The 18,098-nt window shown below is 40.8% G+C and overlaps 1 protein-coding gene across 1 annotated transcript in view; it reads right to left on the bottom strand.

Annotated features, from left to right (window-relative positions):
* COL22A1 (collagen type XXII alpha 1 chain) overlaps nucleotides 1-18,098 on the bottom strand; it is a 195,150-nt gene that overhangs the window by 26,781 nt on the left and 150,271 nt on the right. The window contains exons 37-43 of the mRNA XM_018074383.2: nucleotides 17,172-17,276; nucleotides 16,686-16,730; nucleotides 14,410-14,487; nucleotides 11,421-11,456; nucleotides 10,461-10,514; nucleotides 2,258-2,302; nucleotides 1,799-1,846 (exon numbers count right to left, since the gene is read on the bottom strand). Coding sequence (XP_017929872.2) covers nucleotides 1,799-1,846; nucleotides 2,258-2,302; nucleotides 10,461-10,514; nucleotides 11,421-11,456; nucleotides 14,410-14,487; nucleotides 16,686-16,730; nucleotides 17,172-17,276 — 411 coding nt within the window. The remainder of the gene's footprint in view (nucleotides 1-1,798; nucleotides 1,847-2,257; nucleotides 2,303-10,460; nucleotides 10,515-11,420; nucleotides 11,457-14,409; nucleotides 14,488-16,685; nucleotides 16,731-17,171; nucleotides 17,277-18,098) is intronic.

Here is an 18,098-nt window from a genome sequence, read left to right as displayed (position 1 = left end):
ACACAGCACAGTGGTGCTGGTATAATATGCAAAGCTTTGCAGTTTTACCTCACTGGATAGGACTGGGGTGAATTTGCCTCACAGAACTGCACTGGGGGCAGTGTGGAGCAGAGTGAGGGGCAGCAGCTGAGCTCACACATGCTCCCATGGGGAGTTTCCTATTAGTTCTAGATCCTAACAGATCGTCCAGGATCAAGAAACAATGGAAAAACCCCTTCCTGACATGGAGGTCAGAGAGTCGCAAAGCAAGGCTAACAAGAACAACATCATTTTGAAGCTTCAAAACTACTAGAAAACTGTGTCTGCACCACTCTGAAAGAGCTGAGTTACTGCTCAGAGGGCAGATTTTTAGGGAAAAACAGGTGCAGCACAATGTCAGAAAGGGTGTTTTGCAGGGGAAACTGTATTCAGCAGCTGGCATTGCCAAGGAGAACTCATCCGATGGAGTTTGTGAAGACTAAGTGAATGTCACAGTGTCCTGGTCAAATTTTATCGTGGAGAATCATTACCTCCAAACCTTCCAAAACTTTGAAGCATCATCTCAGTAGTCTTTAAACTTCAGCTATCCTCAGGAAATTAAATACAGTGCTATGACATTTCCATTTCAAAGGCAGACTCCCTTCAGCAAAAGGGGAGGGAATCCTGCCCATAGGAGACAACACAGTACAACAGACAGATCATCAGGTTGAGAGTCTGGAGACCTTGCTACAACACCCACCTCTGTCAATGATCTGTTGTAAAATTGTGGGGTAAACTGCCTTTCTGAGTCTCAGTCCCTACACACCTTTATCTACTTACAATGTCAGTGCTTGAGAAACACCTAGAACAGCAGAGCCCTTATTTCACCTGGAATTGCTTTAGACAGATCTGTACCAATCATGGAGTGAAAAAATACTAAGCAGAAAGAACGCAGAAGTGTGTTTAACCATAGCATAAGTAAAGGAAATAATTGACAGAATACCAAAATTTTGTCCTGTGCCCAAGAATGAGTGTCTTGTTCTTGTCCAGATTAGAAATCCTAAACAACACCTTACAGTGAAACCTCTAGAATCATACTGGGCTCCACAAAACAGAGACAGCTCTTCAAAGTCATTTCACAGTAGCAATCTTAAAAGGGCCCTTTTGTTAATGTTGTCAGTAAAAGAAGGCAATTGTTTAGTTTGTTTTAATCAATAAGAAAGGATTTCTTGCCATATTTCAAGACAGCTTAAAAGACTCCCAACTTAGCCCATGGAAATCTGTAAAGGATTTTGCAGTCAATGCCTACCAAAGACTGACTTGTTTCCCAGAAAACTCTCTACATGGAGAGCAAAATCAGACAGAACATCACTTTTGAAACATGGGTGCTTTTGGGGTTAACTACCTTCATCCTTTCAGATGCACAGTGCTAACTGACTTTGCACACACAGTTCAAAATTACTCCAGTCACTGTTGAAGATATATGTGAAAAAATCAGATATTTTATTAATTTGGTTTCCATTTTCTGGTTTGGATAATACTACTGATAATGTTTATTTCTCCTTGGGAATGCATGCCTCTGAAATAACTGAAAAAGCCTCAAAATTTTTATAGGGATCTTTGTAGGTAATTTCACTGCTGGAGATGGCATTTTGATCTCCAGTGTGAGCACTAATGTCCCAATACCGGTGCAAGTAGGAGACATACAAGTTTCGAGCTTTGACAGAGTGTTTAAAGACACCTTTTGGACTTATAGTCAGACACTTTCCCATCACAGAATGATAGTCAGGTCTGAATCAAACACAAAGATAAACTCTCACCCTCATCAAAGGCTGATTACCTTTACTAGGAGATTTATGTCCTCTGGAGAGAGTAGGGGTGGGGAACCCTGTGGAATGAGAAATTCATTATCTCAGACAATTTTAAAAAGCAACAAGACATTAGATCTTTTTCCTGAATGTGGACAGTGGTTTCCCTTTCCTTGCATAGGACTCACTGGGACAAACATGCACTTCATCACATCTGAGACGAGTTCTTGCTGAGGGCACTGCACAGTGGGGCTAAAAGGGTGCCTTTAAAATTTTGGCTTTTTACATGCAGAATATCTGGTTATTTTCGTACTATTTCAAAGTTGTCACAGATATTTTTATCATAACCCCTTAGTGGGTCTTAGTGTTTTTCCCTTTACTCTGATGGGAAAAGCAGTAGTGGAAAAGCACCGGAGCGCTCTTCTGAGTTGAGGTGTATAGGTGCAAACTGAGTTAAAAGAAATATGTAACACAAAAATGAAGTTACATACAGGTTTTCCAGGAGGTCCTCTTTCCCCTGGACTTCCAGGTAGACCCTACAGATCAAAAGAAAGAAAAGAAATGTGAAATTATCATACAATAACCCCCAGGTTGCTCTTACACTCACTGACTGCTCTGGGTTAGCACACATTTTACTGTCTGCTGCTCAGCAGCACTGCTCCTTGCATGTGACAAACAGTAAACTCAATACCTGCAACTTTAACATCCTCTGAACTCCTCCTAAACCTCATTTACCTACCGTGTGACCTTGCTAGATTCATTTCAGTCACACAGAGATTGAAATTGCTTTAGTTTGTCTTCTGGTCACAGGAAACACTATGAACTGCAATAGTGTGAAGGATGAAGCTTTAAATCTCTGATGGCATCTGTAACATGCAAAATTGAGACCTTGCAAACAGGTTTGTTTGTTTGGGGAGCTGTAGTGGTTTCGGTTTTCATGAGATGAAGGCATAGAAATTACCAGCATCCTTAGAATTTTAAGCCTAGAAAGTCATGGTTTGGAAAAGAGACAACCCCCACCCCTCAATGGGTTTCTCTTACCTGTCATTAGCAATTCATTAGTTTGTTAAAAACAAAACAAAACAAAAACCACATCTAGACATTATTGTAATATCTTTGCATAAACTAATGCTCACATGGGAAACCAAATCTTTTGAACAGGACAGTTGGTCACTGTCCAGATGGTGACAGAAATCTTCATCGAGAGTATCCTTGCAGTGGTGTTTTAAGATAGACTTGGTGAGATTCCCCCAAACCACTTCCTGCTAAATTCCTGTATCCACCTGGTCCATCACCCTGTGTCATCACTCAAACATATGCATGTTCTATCCATAATGAGAACCTTAAAGAGCATACTAAATATCTTCCATCTATCTTAACCACATACAAAAGCTGTCCTACCTGACTATATTTGCTTCTAATGGAACAGTTTCTACTGACCATCTGAAAGCACCTTTCTGTGTTCAGTTTTATTGATTCTGCAGCACGTCCCATCTGGAGTGCTCTCTGGGGTGGTTCCAGATTTGTCACCCAGGGTGTTCACAGAATAGATTTGGTTGGAAGGGACCTTAAAGAATATTTTGTTTCAACCCCCTGCCATGGGCAGGGCCACCTTCCACTAGACCAGATTGCTCAAAGCCCCATCCAGCCTGGCCTTGGACACTTCCAGAAATGTGTCATCTGCAACTTCTCTGGGTAACCTGTTCCAGTGCCTCACCAACCTCACAGTAAAGGACTTCTTCCTAATATCTGATTTAAACCTACTCTCAGTTTGAAATCATTCCCCCTTGTCCTGTCACTACAGGCCCTTGTAAATAGTCTCTTTCCATCTTTCCTGTGGGCTCCCTTCAAGTACCGGAAGACTGCAATTAGGTCACCCCAAAGCCTTCTCTTCTCCAGGCTGAACAATCCCAATTCTCTCAGCCTTTCCTCATAGGAGAGGTTGTCTATCCCTCTGATCATCTTGGTGGCCTCCTCTGGACTTGCTCCAAGAGGTTGCTGTTCATCTTGTGGTGGGGACCCCTGGGCTGGATGCAGCACTGCAGGTGGGGCCTCACCAGAGAGGAGCAGGGAGGGGACAATCACCTGCCTCAACGCGCTGCCCACAGTGCTCTGGATACAGCCCAGGACTCAACTGGCTTTCTGGGCTGCGTCAAAATCTGGATGATGATCAATACAATGAACATACAAGTAGTGGCTCAGCAGGGGCTAGCTAGTTAAATCTAAGGCAATCAAAATTTTTCACCTGGAAACCTCCATTAAAAATTGATTAAATCCTTTGCTGGGATGAAGACTGGATGTTCTGTCAGTCACCTTGTCTCAGGTTAGTTTGTTGTCTCCAATCAGTTTGTTGTATTATTTATGAAGACAACCAGATGGTTAGTACTTGGTCACCTGGGGATTTATGACTGAAGCACACTGCGTGTGCTACACCACAACTAGAGCTATAGGGAAAACTTGAATTTCGTCCTTGTGTCTCCCATAGTACTTAAATCCTTTATGTCTTGCTAGAGGAGAGCAAAAAAAGGGGAAAATATACTGATCATCTTCTTCTGTTCCAAATTAAATGTGTCTGTGTGAGCAACAATCCTTCAGCTACCTTGACTTCCTAAGAGATGAATATTAAACACAAACTGAAGTGGATCTAAAGTGGACCTGAAACAGTACTGAAGCCCATGGATGAATGCTTGTTTCCCAAGGAACTTAACCTGCAGGGGAGGATAAAGAGAAGATAAGGTCCAAAGGAGAAGGTTAACTTATAATTCCCCACAACTGGGGAATTGAGTAAAAATAAGGAAACGTTATAGCTGTTTATAGTTTTGCCTCCACCACAGAGCATCAAAGTGAACCTAGAGGACTGTGGGATGTTTGCAAAGTCCCCTGTCTTTCACAGGTGCTAATTGTCAGGTCATGCTTTTAGCATCCTCTTCACTGTGGTTCTCAGCCACTTCTGCAAGTGGGAAAAGGGCTGACTAAATAGCAATTACACAGGTCTTATATTCTCAGATCTACTGTGTTCAGGAAGACTCACACAGCACTTTCTTTAGAAAGTGTGATGCAAAGCAGACTTGAACCATGAGAATAATCCTGTATCAAAAAGCAACACAGAAAAGACAGTTCAGAAATGTCTTTCATGCTGAGTAGTAGCACAGCTATAAATAAACTATTTCTGCCATAGGGCTCACTGACAGCCTTTTACTTTGGGATCTGAAACATGAACAAGGCACTAGCAGTGTAATTTGAGTATTTAAAGAAGATTTTTTTAAAAGAGTATAGGAAAAGACTTCTTAGTTATGTGAAAAGACACACAAGAAGATAGTGAATAAAACTGAAATCCTTGGGAAGATTTAAGCACAGCTATGATAACCACATGGTATCAGATTGCCTTGAAACAAAAAGGGATGGACCTACTTTCTTGCACACTGTATGATGTGAAGCTGTGATGTCTTTAACAGGGCGTAAATGAGACAGAAAAAGAGATTAAGTTCTGTGCCATGGCTGACAAACCTGAAAAACACTGAATTCCCAGGAGAAGTCACACAACTGAAAGGTACAAAACTGCAAACAGAGAATGCCCTTTGAAGAATGCTTCTCTGAACCAAAAAGAAAAAAAAACAGATGTAGGATGATGGCACTTCAGCACAGTGCATTATCAGAGGACAGGCAAATGGAAGCATAATCCAAAGTAAAGGAAAGATTGTTGTTCTATAGAGGCCTGGAGTTAGAAAAGGCTGACAAAAAGGGTCAAGCTGCAAGCACAGAATCATAGAATCAGAATATCCTGAGTTGGAAGGGACTGACAGAGTCCAACTCCTGGCCCTGCACAGGACAATCCCAAGATCACATCATGTGCCTGAGAGCATTTTCTAAACATGTCTTGAACTCTGTCAGGCTTGGTGACCACTTCCCTGAGAAGCCACTTCCAGTATCTGGCCACCATCTGGGCAAAGAACCTTTTCCTAATATCCAACCTAAACCTTCCCCGGCACGTTTTCAAATTGCCCAGAGCAGAATCAAAATGCTAGAATGATAACAGGGAGGATATAAATGCATCTGACAAGCTAATAGGAGAGGAAACTGGAAAAGAGAAATCCAGAAAAATAAAATTAAAAAAAAAGAAAAAAAAAAGAAGAAATTAGTCTGACAAAAACCTATATGGCACTGAAAAGAAATGCTGCTAACATGATGTGGGAAAACATGCAGATCCAAATAACAAGCAGTGTTGAAAAGCTTGTAAAGTTTGAACACTTCCAGGAACTTGCAGCCAACAGTGGCTGGCACAAAGTGGAATTTCCAATGGGTGGTACAGCACACCAATATAGGGAAAAAATGTCAGCAATGAGGAGCTGTGATGCACAGGATCCAGAGCATCAGTCTGCAAAATCTGACACATAGGAATGATTGTTAACTGGGAACTGAGGGAAACTGTGATGATGTTATGCTGAAAAATGATGCTCAGGTAAGTGGTGTATGGGAAAATACATGACTTAAAGAAAATCTATAATGAAACACATAAGTATATAACGAAAGTGTGTAAGTCACACAGACTTATGGTGGGATAGTTCTATTACACAACTGAAAATTAAACTTGAAATGCAATAATTTAAATAGATTATAAGTTACAGCAATAAAGAGACAAGAGGAGGTTTAATAAGTGTATTCTGGTTTGGGGTGTAACTACCCTAAAAATACTGAGAAAAGCTCCTTGTAACTGTCCCTCTAAGTGCAGAGAAAAATTAACCTCAGGAAAGAAAACCCTGTTTTTCAAATCCAATGACAGTAATATATGCATCCACAAAGGTTTTGTAATTATGAAAGTAAACTCAGGGGAAGATTAACTTCCCAGTAATGCTGAAACTTAGTTACCATGAATAATTAAACTAATTAAATATTGATTAATTAAATGTTTATATTAATTAAAATTATCATAATCAAAGTACAGAAAGGGCCTATTAAACAGGTGCCCTCACTGCTAATAGTAGGATAAGAGAATGTCTCATTCAGATTATTTCCTAATTTAAGAGCACTAAGTAGTTATGTTGAACAGAAACATTTTATCTCTCAGCAGACAGTCAGAGGATGATTCCCAAAACATGCAGTGTAAGGATATTTGGCCAGAGAGTGTCTGCTCCTTTGGGAGTATCTGGTCAAAGACCTTTTTTCAATGCAACAAGGGAAAATAAGGAAAAAGACATAAATTAGAACATCAAGGACACAAACCTGACCAACAAATAAGGATGGTAGTGATGGGAACCAAATCTGGAAATTCACACTAATTGATGAATGCATGTGGAAGTGTGAGGAGGCTTATTCCAGCAAGATTATCTGATCCAGGACCTTGTCAATTGGGAAATTAAGGGAAAAGGAGGAAATCAGAAACTAAATATGCCAAGACACAGACAAAGCAAGAAACAAATCTTGTCACACACCAATTGATGGGCTATCAGGAAACCACAGGCTGCACTTCCAGGGAGACCAGTCTGGACTTTGCAAGTGATAAGACTGTAAACCAGGGTGACCCTGAACTGGGAGGGGTGCAGGAATTAGTAGAGCTGGGGAGATGCATGAGGGGCTGTGCAGGGGAATCGACAGCACAGAGTAACAGACAGGGGTAGACAGAAAAGGGTGTAACAGAGGACTGGTCACACATAAAAGAGTGCTGGTGGATGCATTTGATTGTCTGAGCTCTGCACCTCATCACCATGGTTTGTCCTATGGTCTTATATCTTCCTATAAACTTTTCATAGAATCATAGAATGGTTGGGCTTAAAGATAATCCAACTCTCCTCCCATGGCCAGGGATACCTTCTATTAGCCCACGTTGCTCAAAGCCCCACCCAACCAGGTCTTGAACAATTTCAGGGATGGGGCATCCACGGCTTCTCTGGGCATCCTGTGCCAGTGCCTCACTATATGCACAGTAAGGAATTCCTTCCTAATATCTAATTTAAATCTACTTATCAGTCAGGAGGGACCTGATCTGCAGCAGCTGAAGTAGACAGCTGTAGAAATATTTTTTTATATGTAGAAATATTTTTTTATAATTCTCAGACTAGGAGTTTGGCCAGTTTCTCTGACAGAAGGTACTTAAGGCTATACTATTTTAATACTGCAGATTAAAATCTGATTTGGATTATATTTTTCCAAAAGCAAGTAATTTTTTTAAGTGACTGAGGGCATTAAAGCAGGCACAAGATAGACTGGTTCTGTTACAGAACAAATTAGTTGTATCATCAGGAATAACAAAGACCTAAAAAACTTCACTTTTCAGGCTTTAATAATCAGAGTTTTAGTTAATCAGAAAAAAGAAAAAGGGTAATTAAAGATAAGAAAATAATCTATATGGGAGAAGACAATATCTCCCAGCTTTGTTCCAGAATAAGAGAATTTGTAGGGCTTTATGGACATAATGAACTTCACAGGACAAATAAATACCAAGCCTTTTGCAGAGGAACAGAACAAGGCCAAACCAGCACAACTGTACTGCACACCTAGACAAACATTTTCAAAACCTAAATTTTAATAAAACAAGACACTGTCCTGAGAACTCTTGATATTTGATTGAATTGCCAACAGATATTTCAAAAGGTGACCCTGAGCAGTGCAATCAGAAAAAAAAAAAAAGCGCGTGCTTTTAGGGCACTAGAAAAAAAGTTAGAAGGTAGTCACATAAAAAAAAAATGAATTTATTCACCTATGGGAGATAATTCTAGCCAAACTATTGCAAAAGAAGGATTGACTCTTTCACCTTCCCAAATACAATTGTAAATCTGTTTTGCAGTGTCAGAGAGTACAACAGCTTATGGCAGACACTTCCACAAGCATCTGATGAGCTTGCAACTGGAAAAAACAATGAAAAGAATAATTTAATGTATGTAAATGTGATTTAAAAGATTTTTTTCTGCCTCAGAAAAAAACATGGAACACATTTGCAAAGGCCACAGCAAAATACAAGACTGAGGCAAGTCATTAGGGCAATTGACACTGAATGGCTTGGGAGTTGCATGGCAAATTCATATTAGCAATTCAAATTGGAGCTTTCCTAACTGATGCCCTACTGTTTGAACACAGCAGAGTACAAAAATGGGCAAGCTTCAGAGAATGCAGGAACACTTCACTGATATCCAAGAGGGCATAAACAGAACAAAAAATGCTCTGTACTAGTTAAATGAAAATGGAGATCAAGAAACTGTGAATGCATGATCTTGTCAAAATAGGTTATCCCTGCTGTAACACCAGAAATGCTGGAATGTGCAGTAAGTGTGGAGAATGTGTTTTACAACGAGGAATGGTTCTGTTTGACTTAATCTTCTGCAGGGGAAAAAAAAGTTGTAAAGACTGCAGTGCTGCCTCTCCAAGAGCTGACCAATTAATACTGGTCTGAGAAGAGTCAGAGACACTGAAAAGCTGCCTCTGGCACTTGCCTCACACAACACAGCTGTAATAAACCCATCTATCATATCTCATGTTTAAAACCTCTTGATTAAAAATCTCAGCCATCTGAAGCAAGGTGAGGAGATCTACGGACAGTCAGCAGGACACAATCAATCCCACATCTGAAGCTGCTCAGGGGCACAGGGTGATGGAGGCAAAGGACCATTTCTACTGTCGTGGGCTGTGGAAGAATATCCTGACATTATCATTCATCTGGTGACCAAGTACAGAATAACAGAATTATGGAATCATAGAATGCTTTGGGTTGAAAGGGACCTTAAAGATCATCTCATTCCAGTTCCCCGCCATGGGCAGGGACATCTTCCACTAGACCAGGTTGCTCAGAGCCCCAGGGCCTTGAAAACTTCCGGGAATGGGGGCATCCACAACCTCTCTGGCCAACAAGTAGGTGGGAAGAAAACTTTTAGGCCGTCTGATGTATGTCAGTAAAGCCACACTAGAGCTGAAAATTGCTTGTTGTGGAGTTAGTGGAAACTGTTACCCATTTCAGACATAAAACATCAGCATCATGAAACAGTGCTGAGAAGGAGAGTTACAGAAGGTCACTGCCCCATCCCCACAGTGTTCCCTCAACAGGCACAAATCCAAAGATCAAGGCTTTCAAAATCTCCAGAGCCTCTGTCAGAGGACTGGTTTCCACATCACAGAGAAAAAAATGCTCCTCTTTCTGATTCAGCACTGCAAGAGAATCAGGCAGTGAGAGGGGACAGTTTTCCAGCTGGGACTCTGCCACTTTTCTCTCTATTCCTCAGTTCCGTGACTCACCCACTGAGACAGCAGGAGAGAGGACAATGTACCAAGAGGTTAAAATGTCATCCAGCATGAACAATAGCAGCAGCGAAATGAACTCATAAAGAACTTTTTTCAGCAGCTGTGGCCCTGTTTTCATAGAAATACTACAGGGGTACTTATCTCAGAGACTTCTAAGAAGTTCCTAGACAGCTTAACAACCATCTTTTTCCAGTGTAGAATCATTCCCCAGTGTATGCTGCCATTCCCCAGTGTCATTTTAAAATGGTTCAGTGGTGAAGTCCATCACTTTCCTTGAGGTAATCCTTATCCCAACTATTTTCCCATCTGACATCCTAACTTGTAAGAGCTCCACTTCTGTCAATCATCTCCCTTAGACCATCCTAGTAACACTCAGTGACTGCAGTTGACTGTAAGCACAAATTTTCAGGAATATTAGATTCAAGCATTGACAAATTTATTGAGCACTTAGACTTTTTTTTTACTTACATCCTGCCCAGGAGGCCCTTGTGGTCCAGGGATACCAGGAACACCACGGGGACCCTGGAAGGGAGAGAACAGACAAACCCAATAACATGAACAGCATTTATGAAGTGCCTCTTAGCTGAAGAAAAGAAATCCTCAACCTAATAGTTATTGAGGTAAAATTAACTAGTAGTTAAACAACTATGAGAGAGTTTAAGAAAAAATATGATTAAATCTCACAATGCACTATTCCAAATCCATCATTTCTGTGCCTCAAGGGACTTCATGAGCATCTCTGAAGTCAAATTTCACATACATCAACTGGAAAGATAATAATGACTCTTTATAGGAGGCAAGTTTTTGAACAGGGAGAAAATATGAGTGAGCACAGGAAGGCAGAGGAGAAAAGAAGGTCCAGCTCTTCAGTACCAAGCTATCGCACTGGCTAGGACTGGCTGTTGTGCTGGAAATTCATGCCAGTGTCTGTGAGAACATGGTACAGTTATCTGTTTCACAACAATGGATTGTGTCCTTGTAAAACTGAATGTTGAGAAACTAATTGTGTTTGGTGAATACCAAAATCTGTAAGATTTCAGTAAGAAAAATGCTTAAAAACTGTTTATTTAAAACCTTTGAGGTTGTGGCTATAAGGCATAGAAGTGTGTCCTGAATTATGTGCCTTGGTATAATTTTTTAAATGAAGGGTGAAAAAGTAACAATCTTTCTCCTGCAGGATTATTGACACATAAGGAAAAGTTGTCCCCGTGCAAGACTCTCAATCAACTCTTTCTCACAACTCAATATAGGAGACAAGGACCTGGTAATGCACAAGTCCCCTTTGGAGGGTCAGCCACTCTGTGACCAACTCTCAGGCAAAACCAAATTAATTACATATGCCTTCATGAAATCACTGGTAGAAACACATTTACTATGGTTATCTCCCTCCCCATAAAATTTGGGTATAGCTAGAAAGACATACTGTACCAGTGACCCTTTGTCTCCTGGAGGTCCTGCAGGGCCCTGCAAACAGAAAAGACACAGCAATAAAACCACCTAAAATTAACATCCCCCTTTGTCTGATCAGGGAGGGTCCTGAAGCATTAAGGGATTATTTTCTGCATTGGTCTACGTGGCTGTGCACAGGAGTGTGTGTGTGCACTGAATATGCCCTTTGACAGTCCATGCTCAGCCTCGCCCCTGGCCGGCTCTGGGGACACAGAATCACACAGAAACAACATCTGTTGGGCTGGGACATCCCATAGGACCTTTGATCTCTTCAGTTTAGGTCAAAGCAAGAAGTCTAGTGGTCTTGTATATTCTATCTGTTTGGGGATGCAACTTAAAAAGGAGCAGCTGAGTAGAGTGAGGTACTAGAAAGTACTCACTTCTGAAGGAACACCACAGAAGTGGTGCAGTACCTGTATCCAGCACAGATGAATCAATCTGGTATCCCAAACACACACAAAACAAGGCTTATCCTCACGTCCTTGGGGCTGTGTTTGAATTAACTGGTGTAACGGCATGGTCCTTGTGTAACAAGGAATAATGATGCTCCTCGTAGGTGGTGTGGACAAAGAGGCTTTATTTCAAAATTCGCGCTCCTTTTATCTCTACATACCATGTGACTTTCTTAACCAACCAGTTTACTAACTCTGGGGCATGCTTTCTTGGGCTCTGTTACGTCGGCACATCCTTTGTGCCTTTAGACACGCCTCCCATAAACTGGCTCACACTATAACTCCTCTCCTTTTTCTTCCTGTTTCAGGCACAGTAACTCACTAATCCTCATACAGTCCTCCGTGCCCGACACCTTAATGCTGCGCTCAAGCAACAGCTGAATGCATAATTCTGAATCCATGGTAATATCAACAGGGCAAAGCAGGGCAAGATGGAAACCTTTCTACTTATTCAGCACACAGACCCATTGGGCAACTTCAGCATAAACATGTGAATTCACCCCAGTTCTCCGAGCAGTCCCCTCTTCTGTTGGGAAGAACACACTCTGCTAATGCTTGAGTTTATGGCTCAGTGTTATGTCAATCGTAACTCAATACTTTAACAGATAAGGTAAAAAAAAAATCCTCATCTATATATACTTTTTGTGCAGGGAACAAAGCCTGAGAGAGGTAAAGGGCACAGTAGGAAATAGGGAGAGTTTTTCAATTAAAAGGAGTGGCTGGCTTGCGGCTCTGAAGCTGAAGTATTATAAACACAATTTTGTTACACTGCTAAAAGAGTAGAGACTGACACTTTTAATTCAGTGTTTAATATGTTCTGAAGCAGCTCCACTGATTTTATTCTGGTTTTTTGTTAGATTTTTTTTTCTGTGGGATTCAGCCTGATAGATTCGGGGTTATGCAGTGGTTTTTATAAATTCCAGAGTCTGTGCACTGGACCTAAGGTTGTGATGGAAAAAACAGTGAAAAAAAACTATTATAGTTGTCATTTGTTTTTGTGGATTTTTTTTTAAGTATTTAATGAGGCAGATTAAATAAATAAAACTTATATGAGAGTGTGGTGTGGAGGTGGCTATACATCCTGACAGTGGGCAAATAACAATGACACAAAAAAAAGCAATCTACTGGTGTGAGACAAGTGATCTCTGCACTTGTAGTCAAGTTCTTAGTCATTTGTTTTCCAGGATACGAGGATGCTAAAGCCCCAATGAAGAATAACTTTGTCATCTTGTGTACATCAGGATGCAGAAGTGAACTCATTTAACCCTGTACTGAATCTAAAAATCTGTGATTAAGAACCACCCACAAGCTAGTGACTTTCCAACAAGCCAGATACTCATTTGTTAACTTAATTTTAGTTTTAATATTAATGACTGAACACTAAGAAATGCAGGAACACCACTACTGTTTAGATAAATCTTAACAAATGACACCCAGCTAATCTTCAGTCATTGGTAACCCCATGACTACCATGAAGGCCATGACACAGTCACAGTGTGAAACATGACTGACCCAATCTGCTTTAACTAAGATAGAATTCAACATGGTGAAAGCAAATATTAAGTGTCAGTTTACCAAGTAATACAACTTGTCATTTCAAGGCAATTCCCTGTACTGACTGGGAAAATTATATCTGGATAAACAGAGCACTGATAGCCAAACATTTACTGATTGGTACAGGATCATGGCATGTACAAGGTATTGTAAAAGAATAAAAGAATGCAAGGTTTCAGATGTCTTCTAGTAATTATAGCTAGAAAAAGAGTTTGCTTTCTCCAGAACATATTTCAGTAGCAAATTCAGTGCAAATCTGGAGGTCTCTGGGCAGGGCTACAGCCACAACACTCCCAAATCTCCCTCATCTCAAGAGGAGTTGTGCATAAGAAGTACTGGAGTGATCAAACCCCAGAAATGGGAAAATTCGAATTTTCCAGAGCAGACTCTCAGATACACCTTGTGACCTACTAATATGCAGGAGATGAGGGTGGAGCCAGATGGGGTCCAACTAACTAAATGTTTGTGGGAAATTATGGGGATGATGACCCTTTTGGAACATAGCAATTTAAGCAATCTGATTTTGTATTTTGCTATCAGAGTGTCATTACGTCACTGATGTGGGTATGTGTGTCACAGTCATCCCTCCAAACAGGGTAACAGCAAGGTTACATCTGTCCAGTACACCAGAGCTGCTGGCTCAGCACAGATCTCCACTCACATCCACAACCAGCGTGTCAGGATGATGCAGAAAATTCAGGAGTGACAGCCAGTGATACTAATAATTCCAATAGCAGTTTTTCTACCTCTTGGTTTCAACTAAAACGGAATACATTAGGCGCTCTCAACAACAGTTGTGTGATATCTGAGCCACGAATGGCAGTCTCTGGACTAGTCTGAAATTTGCACCTTTAGAAGGTAAGATGTCCCACAGGCACAGTTGAGCACAGGTAACACATTCCTTAGGTGGCAATGGGTAATTTTTCACCTTGTTACAGGTTGCAGAAGAATCTGCTACTTACAGGAGGTCCAGCCAAGCCGATTCCTGGCACACCTCTGTCTCCTGGCTGTCCAGGTAGGCCAGGAGCTCCCCTTTCACCCTGAAAAAAAGGAAGAATTTAAAGCTTTGTGCACTGCTGAGAAAATATACTGAAATGTAATCAGGTTGTAGAACGTCGCACTGATACATCCTGACCCGATTCTGCCCACAGAGGAACAATATCAGGCTGTGGCAGGAAGGGTGACCTGGCACAGTTAATGTCACATCATGCCAAGAAAACTGTCCTCTTCTATCACAGGAGCCCCAGCCCATCTCTGAGAGCACTCACACAACATCAGAGTGTGCCATGTCATATGTGAGTGGGAACACAACCTCTGTAACTATTTTTCATTTATTTTAGTGCACAGCATCCAATTGCCAGCATTTCACAGAATCATCAAGGTTGGAAGAGACCTTCAAGACCATCTAGTCCAACCATGAACCCAAGACCACCTTAATCACCTCTAAACTATATTCCCAAGAGCCACATCCAGATGCCTCCTGAATACTTCCAGTGACAGTGACTTCATCGGGGTATCAGGAACTCTCCTTGGCTTGGGGAAGCACTAAGCACTATAATACACTTTTGGCTCTCTCTGTTTCTATGGTAGATGGCTAAGTCACAAAAATTGCCAAATACAGATTGCTTATCTGGGGAAGACAGAATTAAGGGTGTTTTATTACATCTTAATGTACTCCTTTCCTTTACCAGCATAGACCTACTCACAGTAGCGTATGAAATTCTTCTAGTGAAAAATAATTCCACACTTCTACCACTCTCTCTTGAGCACTGTACTACAAAAGGAGAGCCCTCCACTCTAGAAAACAGGATTTTCGAAGTAAAACCTGATTAGCACAGAAAACAACTTGACTCTGTTCAATGGACACTGTAGACAGAGGGCTAAGAAAGAATTCAGTTACAATACTTTAACATCTGTTTTCTAGTTATAAGGAGAAATCAATAAGACTTTTATGGATTGCATTGCAGGTGTAAGATGTGATCTCACATTTTTAGTAAATTTATAAAAATGAATCTCATTTATGCCATTTATTATTACATTATTTCTAGCTGTATAGAAAGAATCATGATACAAAAATTGTTACCTGTGGATTCCACCCACCCAAATTTGCATCTACAATAGCTCCTATTTTTTCCCTTTCTTTCTTCTTAAACTAATCTTATTCCATCAAGAAACAATACTGCTAGGACAGTGAGAAAAATTATATTCTGATTAGTTCAAACACTCCAGCAGATCCCTTCTCTGCTATTTTATTCAAGAAGATAACTTCAATACAAAAAGTTCAATAGTATTTTCTGTGCACAATTAAGATTCTTACCTTCTTCTGTGGATATTGAATAGAATATTTCATGAGATTGCTTTTAGTGTTTTTTTCTGACTTTTATGTTAATTCTCTGTCTATTTGTGTGTGTCTTTGTGGGTGTAGTGTGTGGTCTGAACTGTCAAAGATATATACAACAGGCTACAATGCATTTATACAAAATGCAGGAAAATAGAAAGAAATATTCATAGCAGTTTGGTTATTTCAAAAGTGTGGAACCTAGTTGGATTGAGTCTCATAATGCTATAATCTTCCTTATAACATTTAGAGAATCTCTTTGAACATCCTATTCTTCATCCAATCCAGATCAGGACATGGTCAATTCAAAGAGGGGAATTTCTGATGTGTTTTATTGAAGATTCAAGCACAATCCAGATGCTTCCAGAAGCAAAGGTTTTTGCTGGTTTTTTCCTTTCTCTATTTGCTGTATACTTGTAAGGGAATACGCAATACTTTTAGCAGAAGAAATTACTGTCATTAACCTCATCAACTAGTTAGTTTTTGCCTTAACTATGATATATGAGGGCAAACCAAGACTGCCTGGTCCCACTGGAAAATAATTCACACCTCCCTGGAGAGGTGAAGGGAAGGAGTGCTATGGAAGAATGCTTTTTGAGGGGCTGACAAGTAGTCTCAAGAGTAGATCATCCTTGAGCCATGCAATGTCTCTCTAGCAGTATGGATTAAAGGGTCCAATTACAGTTTCCCAGAAAAAATGTGCATTTAGCCCTTAGTATCTACATCAACAGACATACTGCAATAATAGAGAAAGGGAGTTCCTAAAAGTCTAGAACTGCGTTTTTGAGTGAAAGCTTCACAAACTCAGTTTTCCAGGGGAAAAAAGACCATATTTTCACCATAATTTTTTTCCAGTTCAAATGATTGAGAGTAGCACTGCACAAAGGATTCCATGATCACCTTATGTCCAAAGGGTCCTGGCAAGCCTGGTGGTCCTCTTTCCCCCTAAAGTGGTGGAGGTAAAACAAGAAAACAGTCACCATCCAGCCAAACAGGAGCCTGGACTTTGATATAGTCCCTGCAGCAAGTACCACCACCAGCCCCCACCCCAACCAAAACACCATCCTGGCAGTACCTTACTGACAACATGTAAGGAAATTAAATCATCTGCTAACTTGGATAGAATTAAATGCTTTTAGGGACCTTCCACCAAGCTAATAATTTTTTTACTGGTCACAAGGCCAATGGTTACTCCTCGTGGAGGTCTCCATTTTCAGGGGCCACCACAGCACATCAAAAGGGGTTCAATGCAGTGCTATGATCTGGGGCATTTTGCACAGCCAGGCCTTTCATGGATTCTGGTAAATCCACTGTTCTCCAGCAGAAGTCTTGCCTGTCTGTCTCATGTTGAACTACTCAAGCACAAAGTTTGCCAGCTGGACTTACCGGTGCTCCATCTTTACCCTTCCCAGGCAAACCTGGCTCTCCAGCAGGCCCTGGCACACCAGGTGGCCCAGGAAAGCCCACTTTTCCTTCTTTTCCAGGATCACCCTGTAGAAGACAATCCATCAGAACTCTTAGTAGGCTAATAAAGACCATTCCTGTCTCAGGTCTTTCACTGGGGATGAAAGATATGTCTTTTTTCTAGCTTTCTCTTATGGTTTCCTTTTGGTATCATAGGAAACACTCTTTTATAGAAAGTGTTTCCCTTCAGTAATCTCAAGGCACTTGTAATTTCCCTTAAGGAAAGAAAAAGGAGACTTCAAACTTCAAACAGATCTCAAATTGCCACGTTAGCACATCAGACACTCAGTAAGTGAATTGGGAATAAGCATGTTGAAACTTTGAAACCTTAGATAAATGATATAAAGAATTGGCTGCACACATATAATCCTTTACACAAAAAGTTGACCAAGTTTATGACTAAGTCTGGATCCAGCCACACCTAAATTCCCCTCTGAGGACTTTAGAACAGAAGGGGATCCTTCCTGAACCTCATGACTCAATGGAAGGGTCTCCCTTACAGTTCTGTCTGACTCTGTCCTTTATGCAGTAAATAATCAAGAGTACTTGCATTGAATCTTGTTAAACCAATGTGGCATTTACCATCGAACTTTGTTAACTCAGTGTCTTATGTCAATAAAATATATTGTTGCTTCTTTTCACTCTATCCACAATGCTGTATGAGAGCACCCTTGGTCCCTGCCTGACCCTGAGGTGGAAGAAGATTTGACAGAAGGGGCTGGGATTCATTCCCTTTTAAGCCCCAAATATATGCATATATGGGGCCATGTTTCCAATTAATCATTCCTACTCCAGCATTCTGGACAGGGTGCAGTGCATGACCAAATCACCAACTCTTGACCTCAGAAA

This window comes from Manacus vitellinus, unplaced genomic scaffold (assembly GCF_001715985.3).
Source record: "Manacus vitellinus isolate BGI_N305 unplaced genomic scaffold, ASM171598v3 scaffold_1_pilon, whole genome shotgun sequence".
Classification (NCBI taxonomy): Eukaryota; Metazoa; Chordata; class Aves; order Passeriformes; family Pipridae; genus Manacus; species Manacus vitellinus.
The sequence above is the reverse complement of the archived record's forward strand: the minus strand, read 5'-3'. Positions and strand labels throughout refer to the sequence as shown.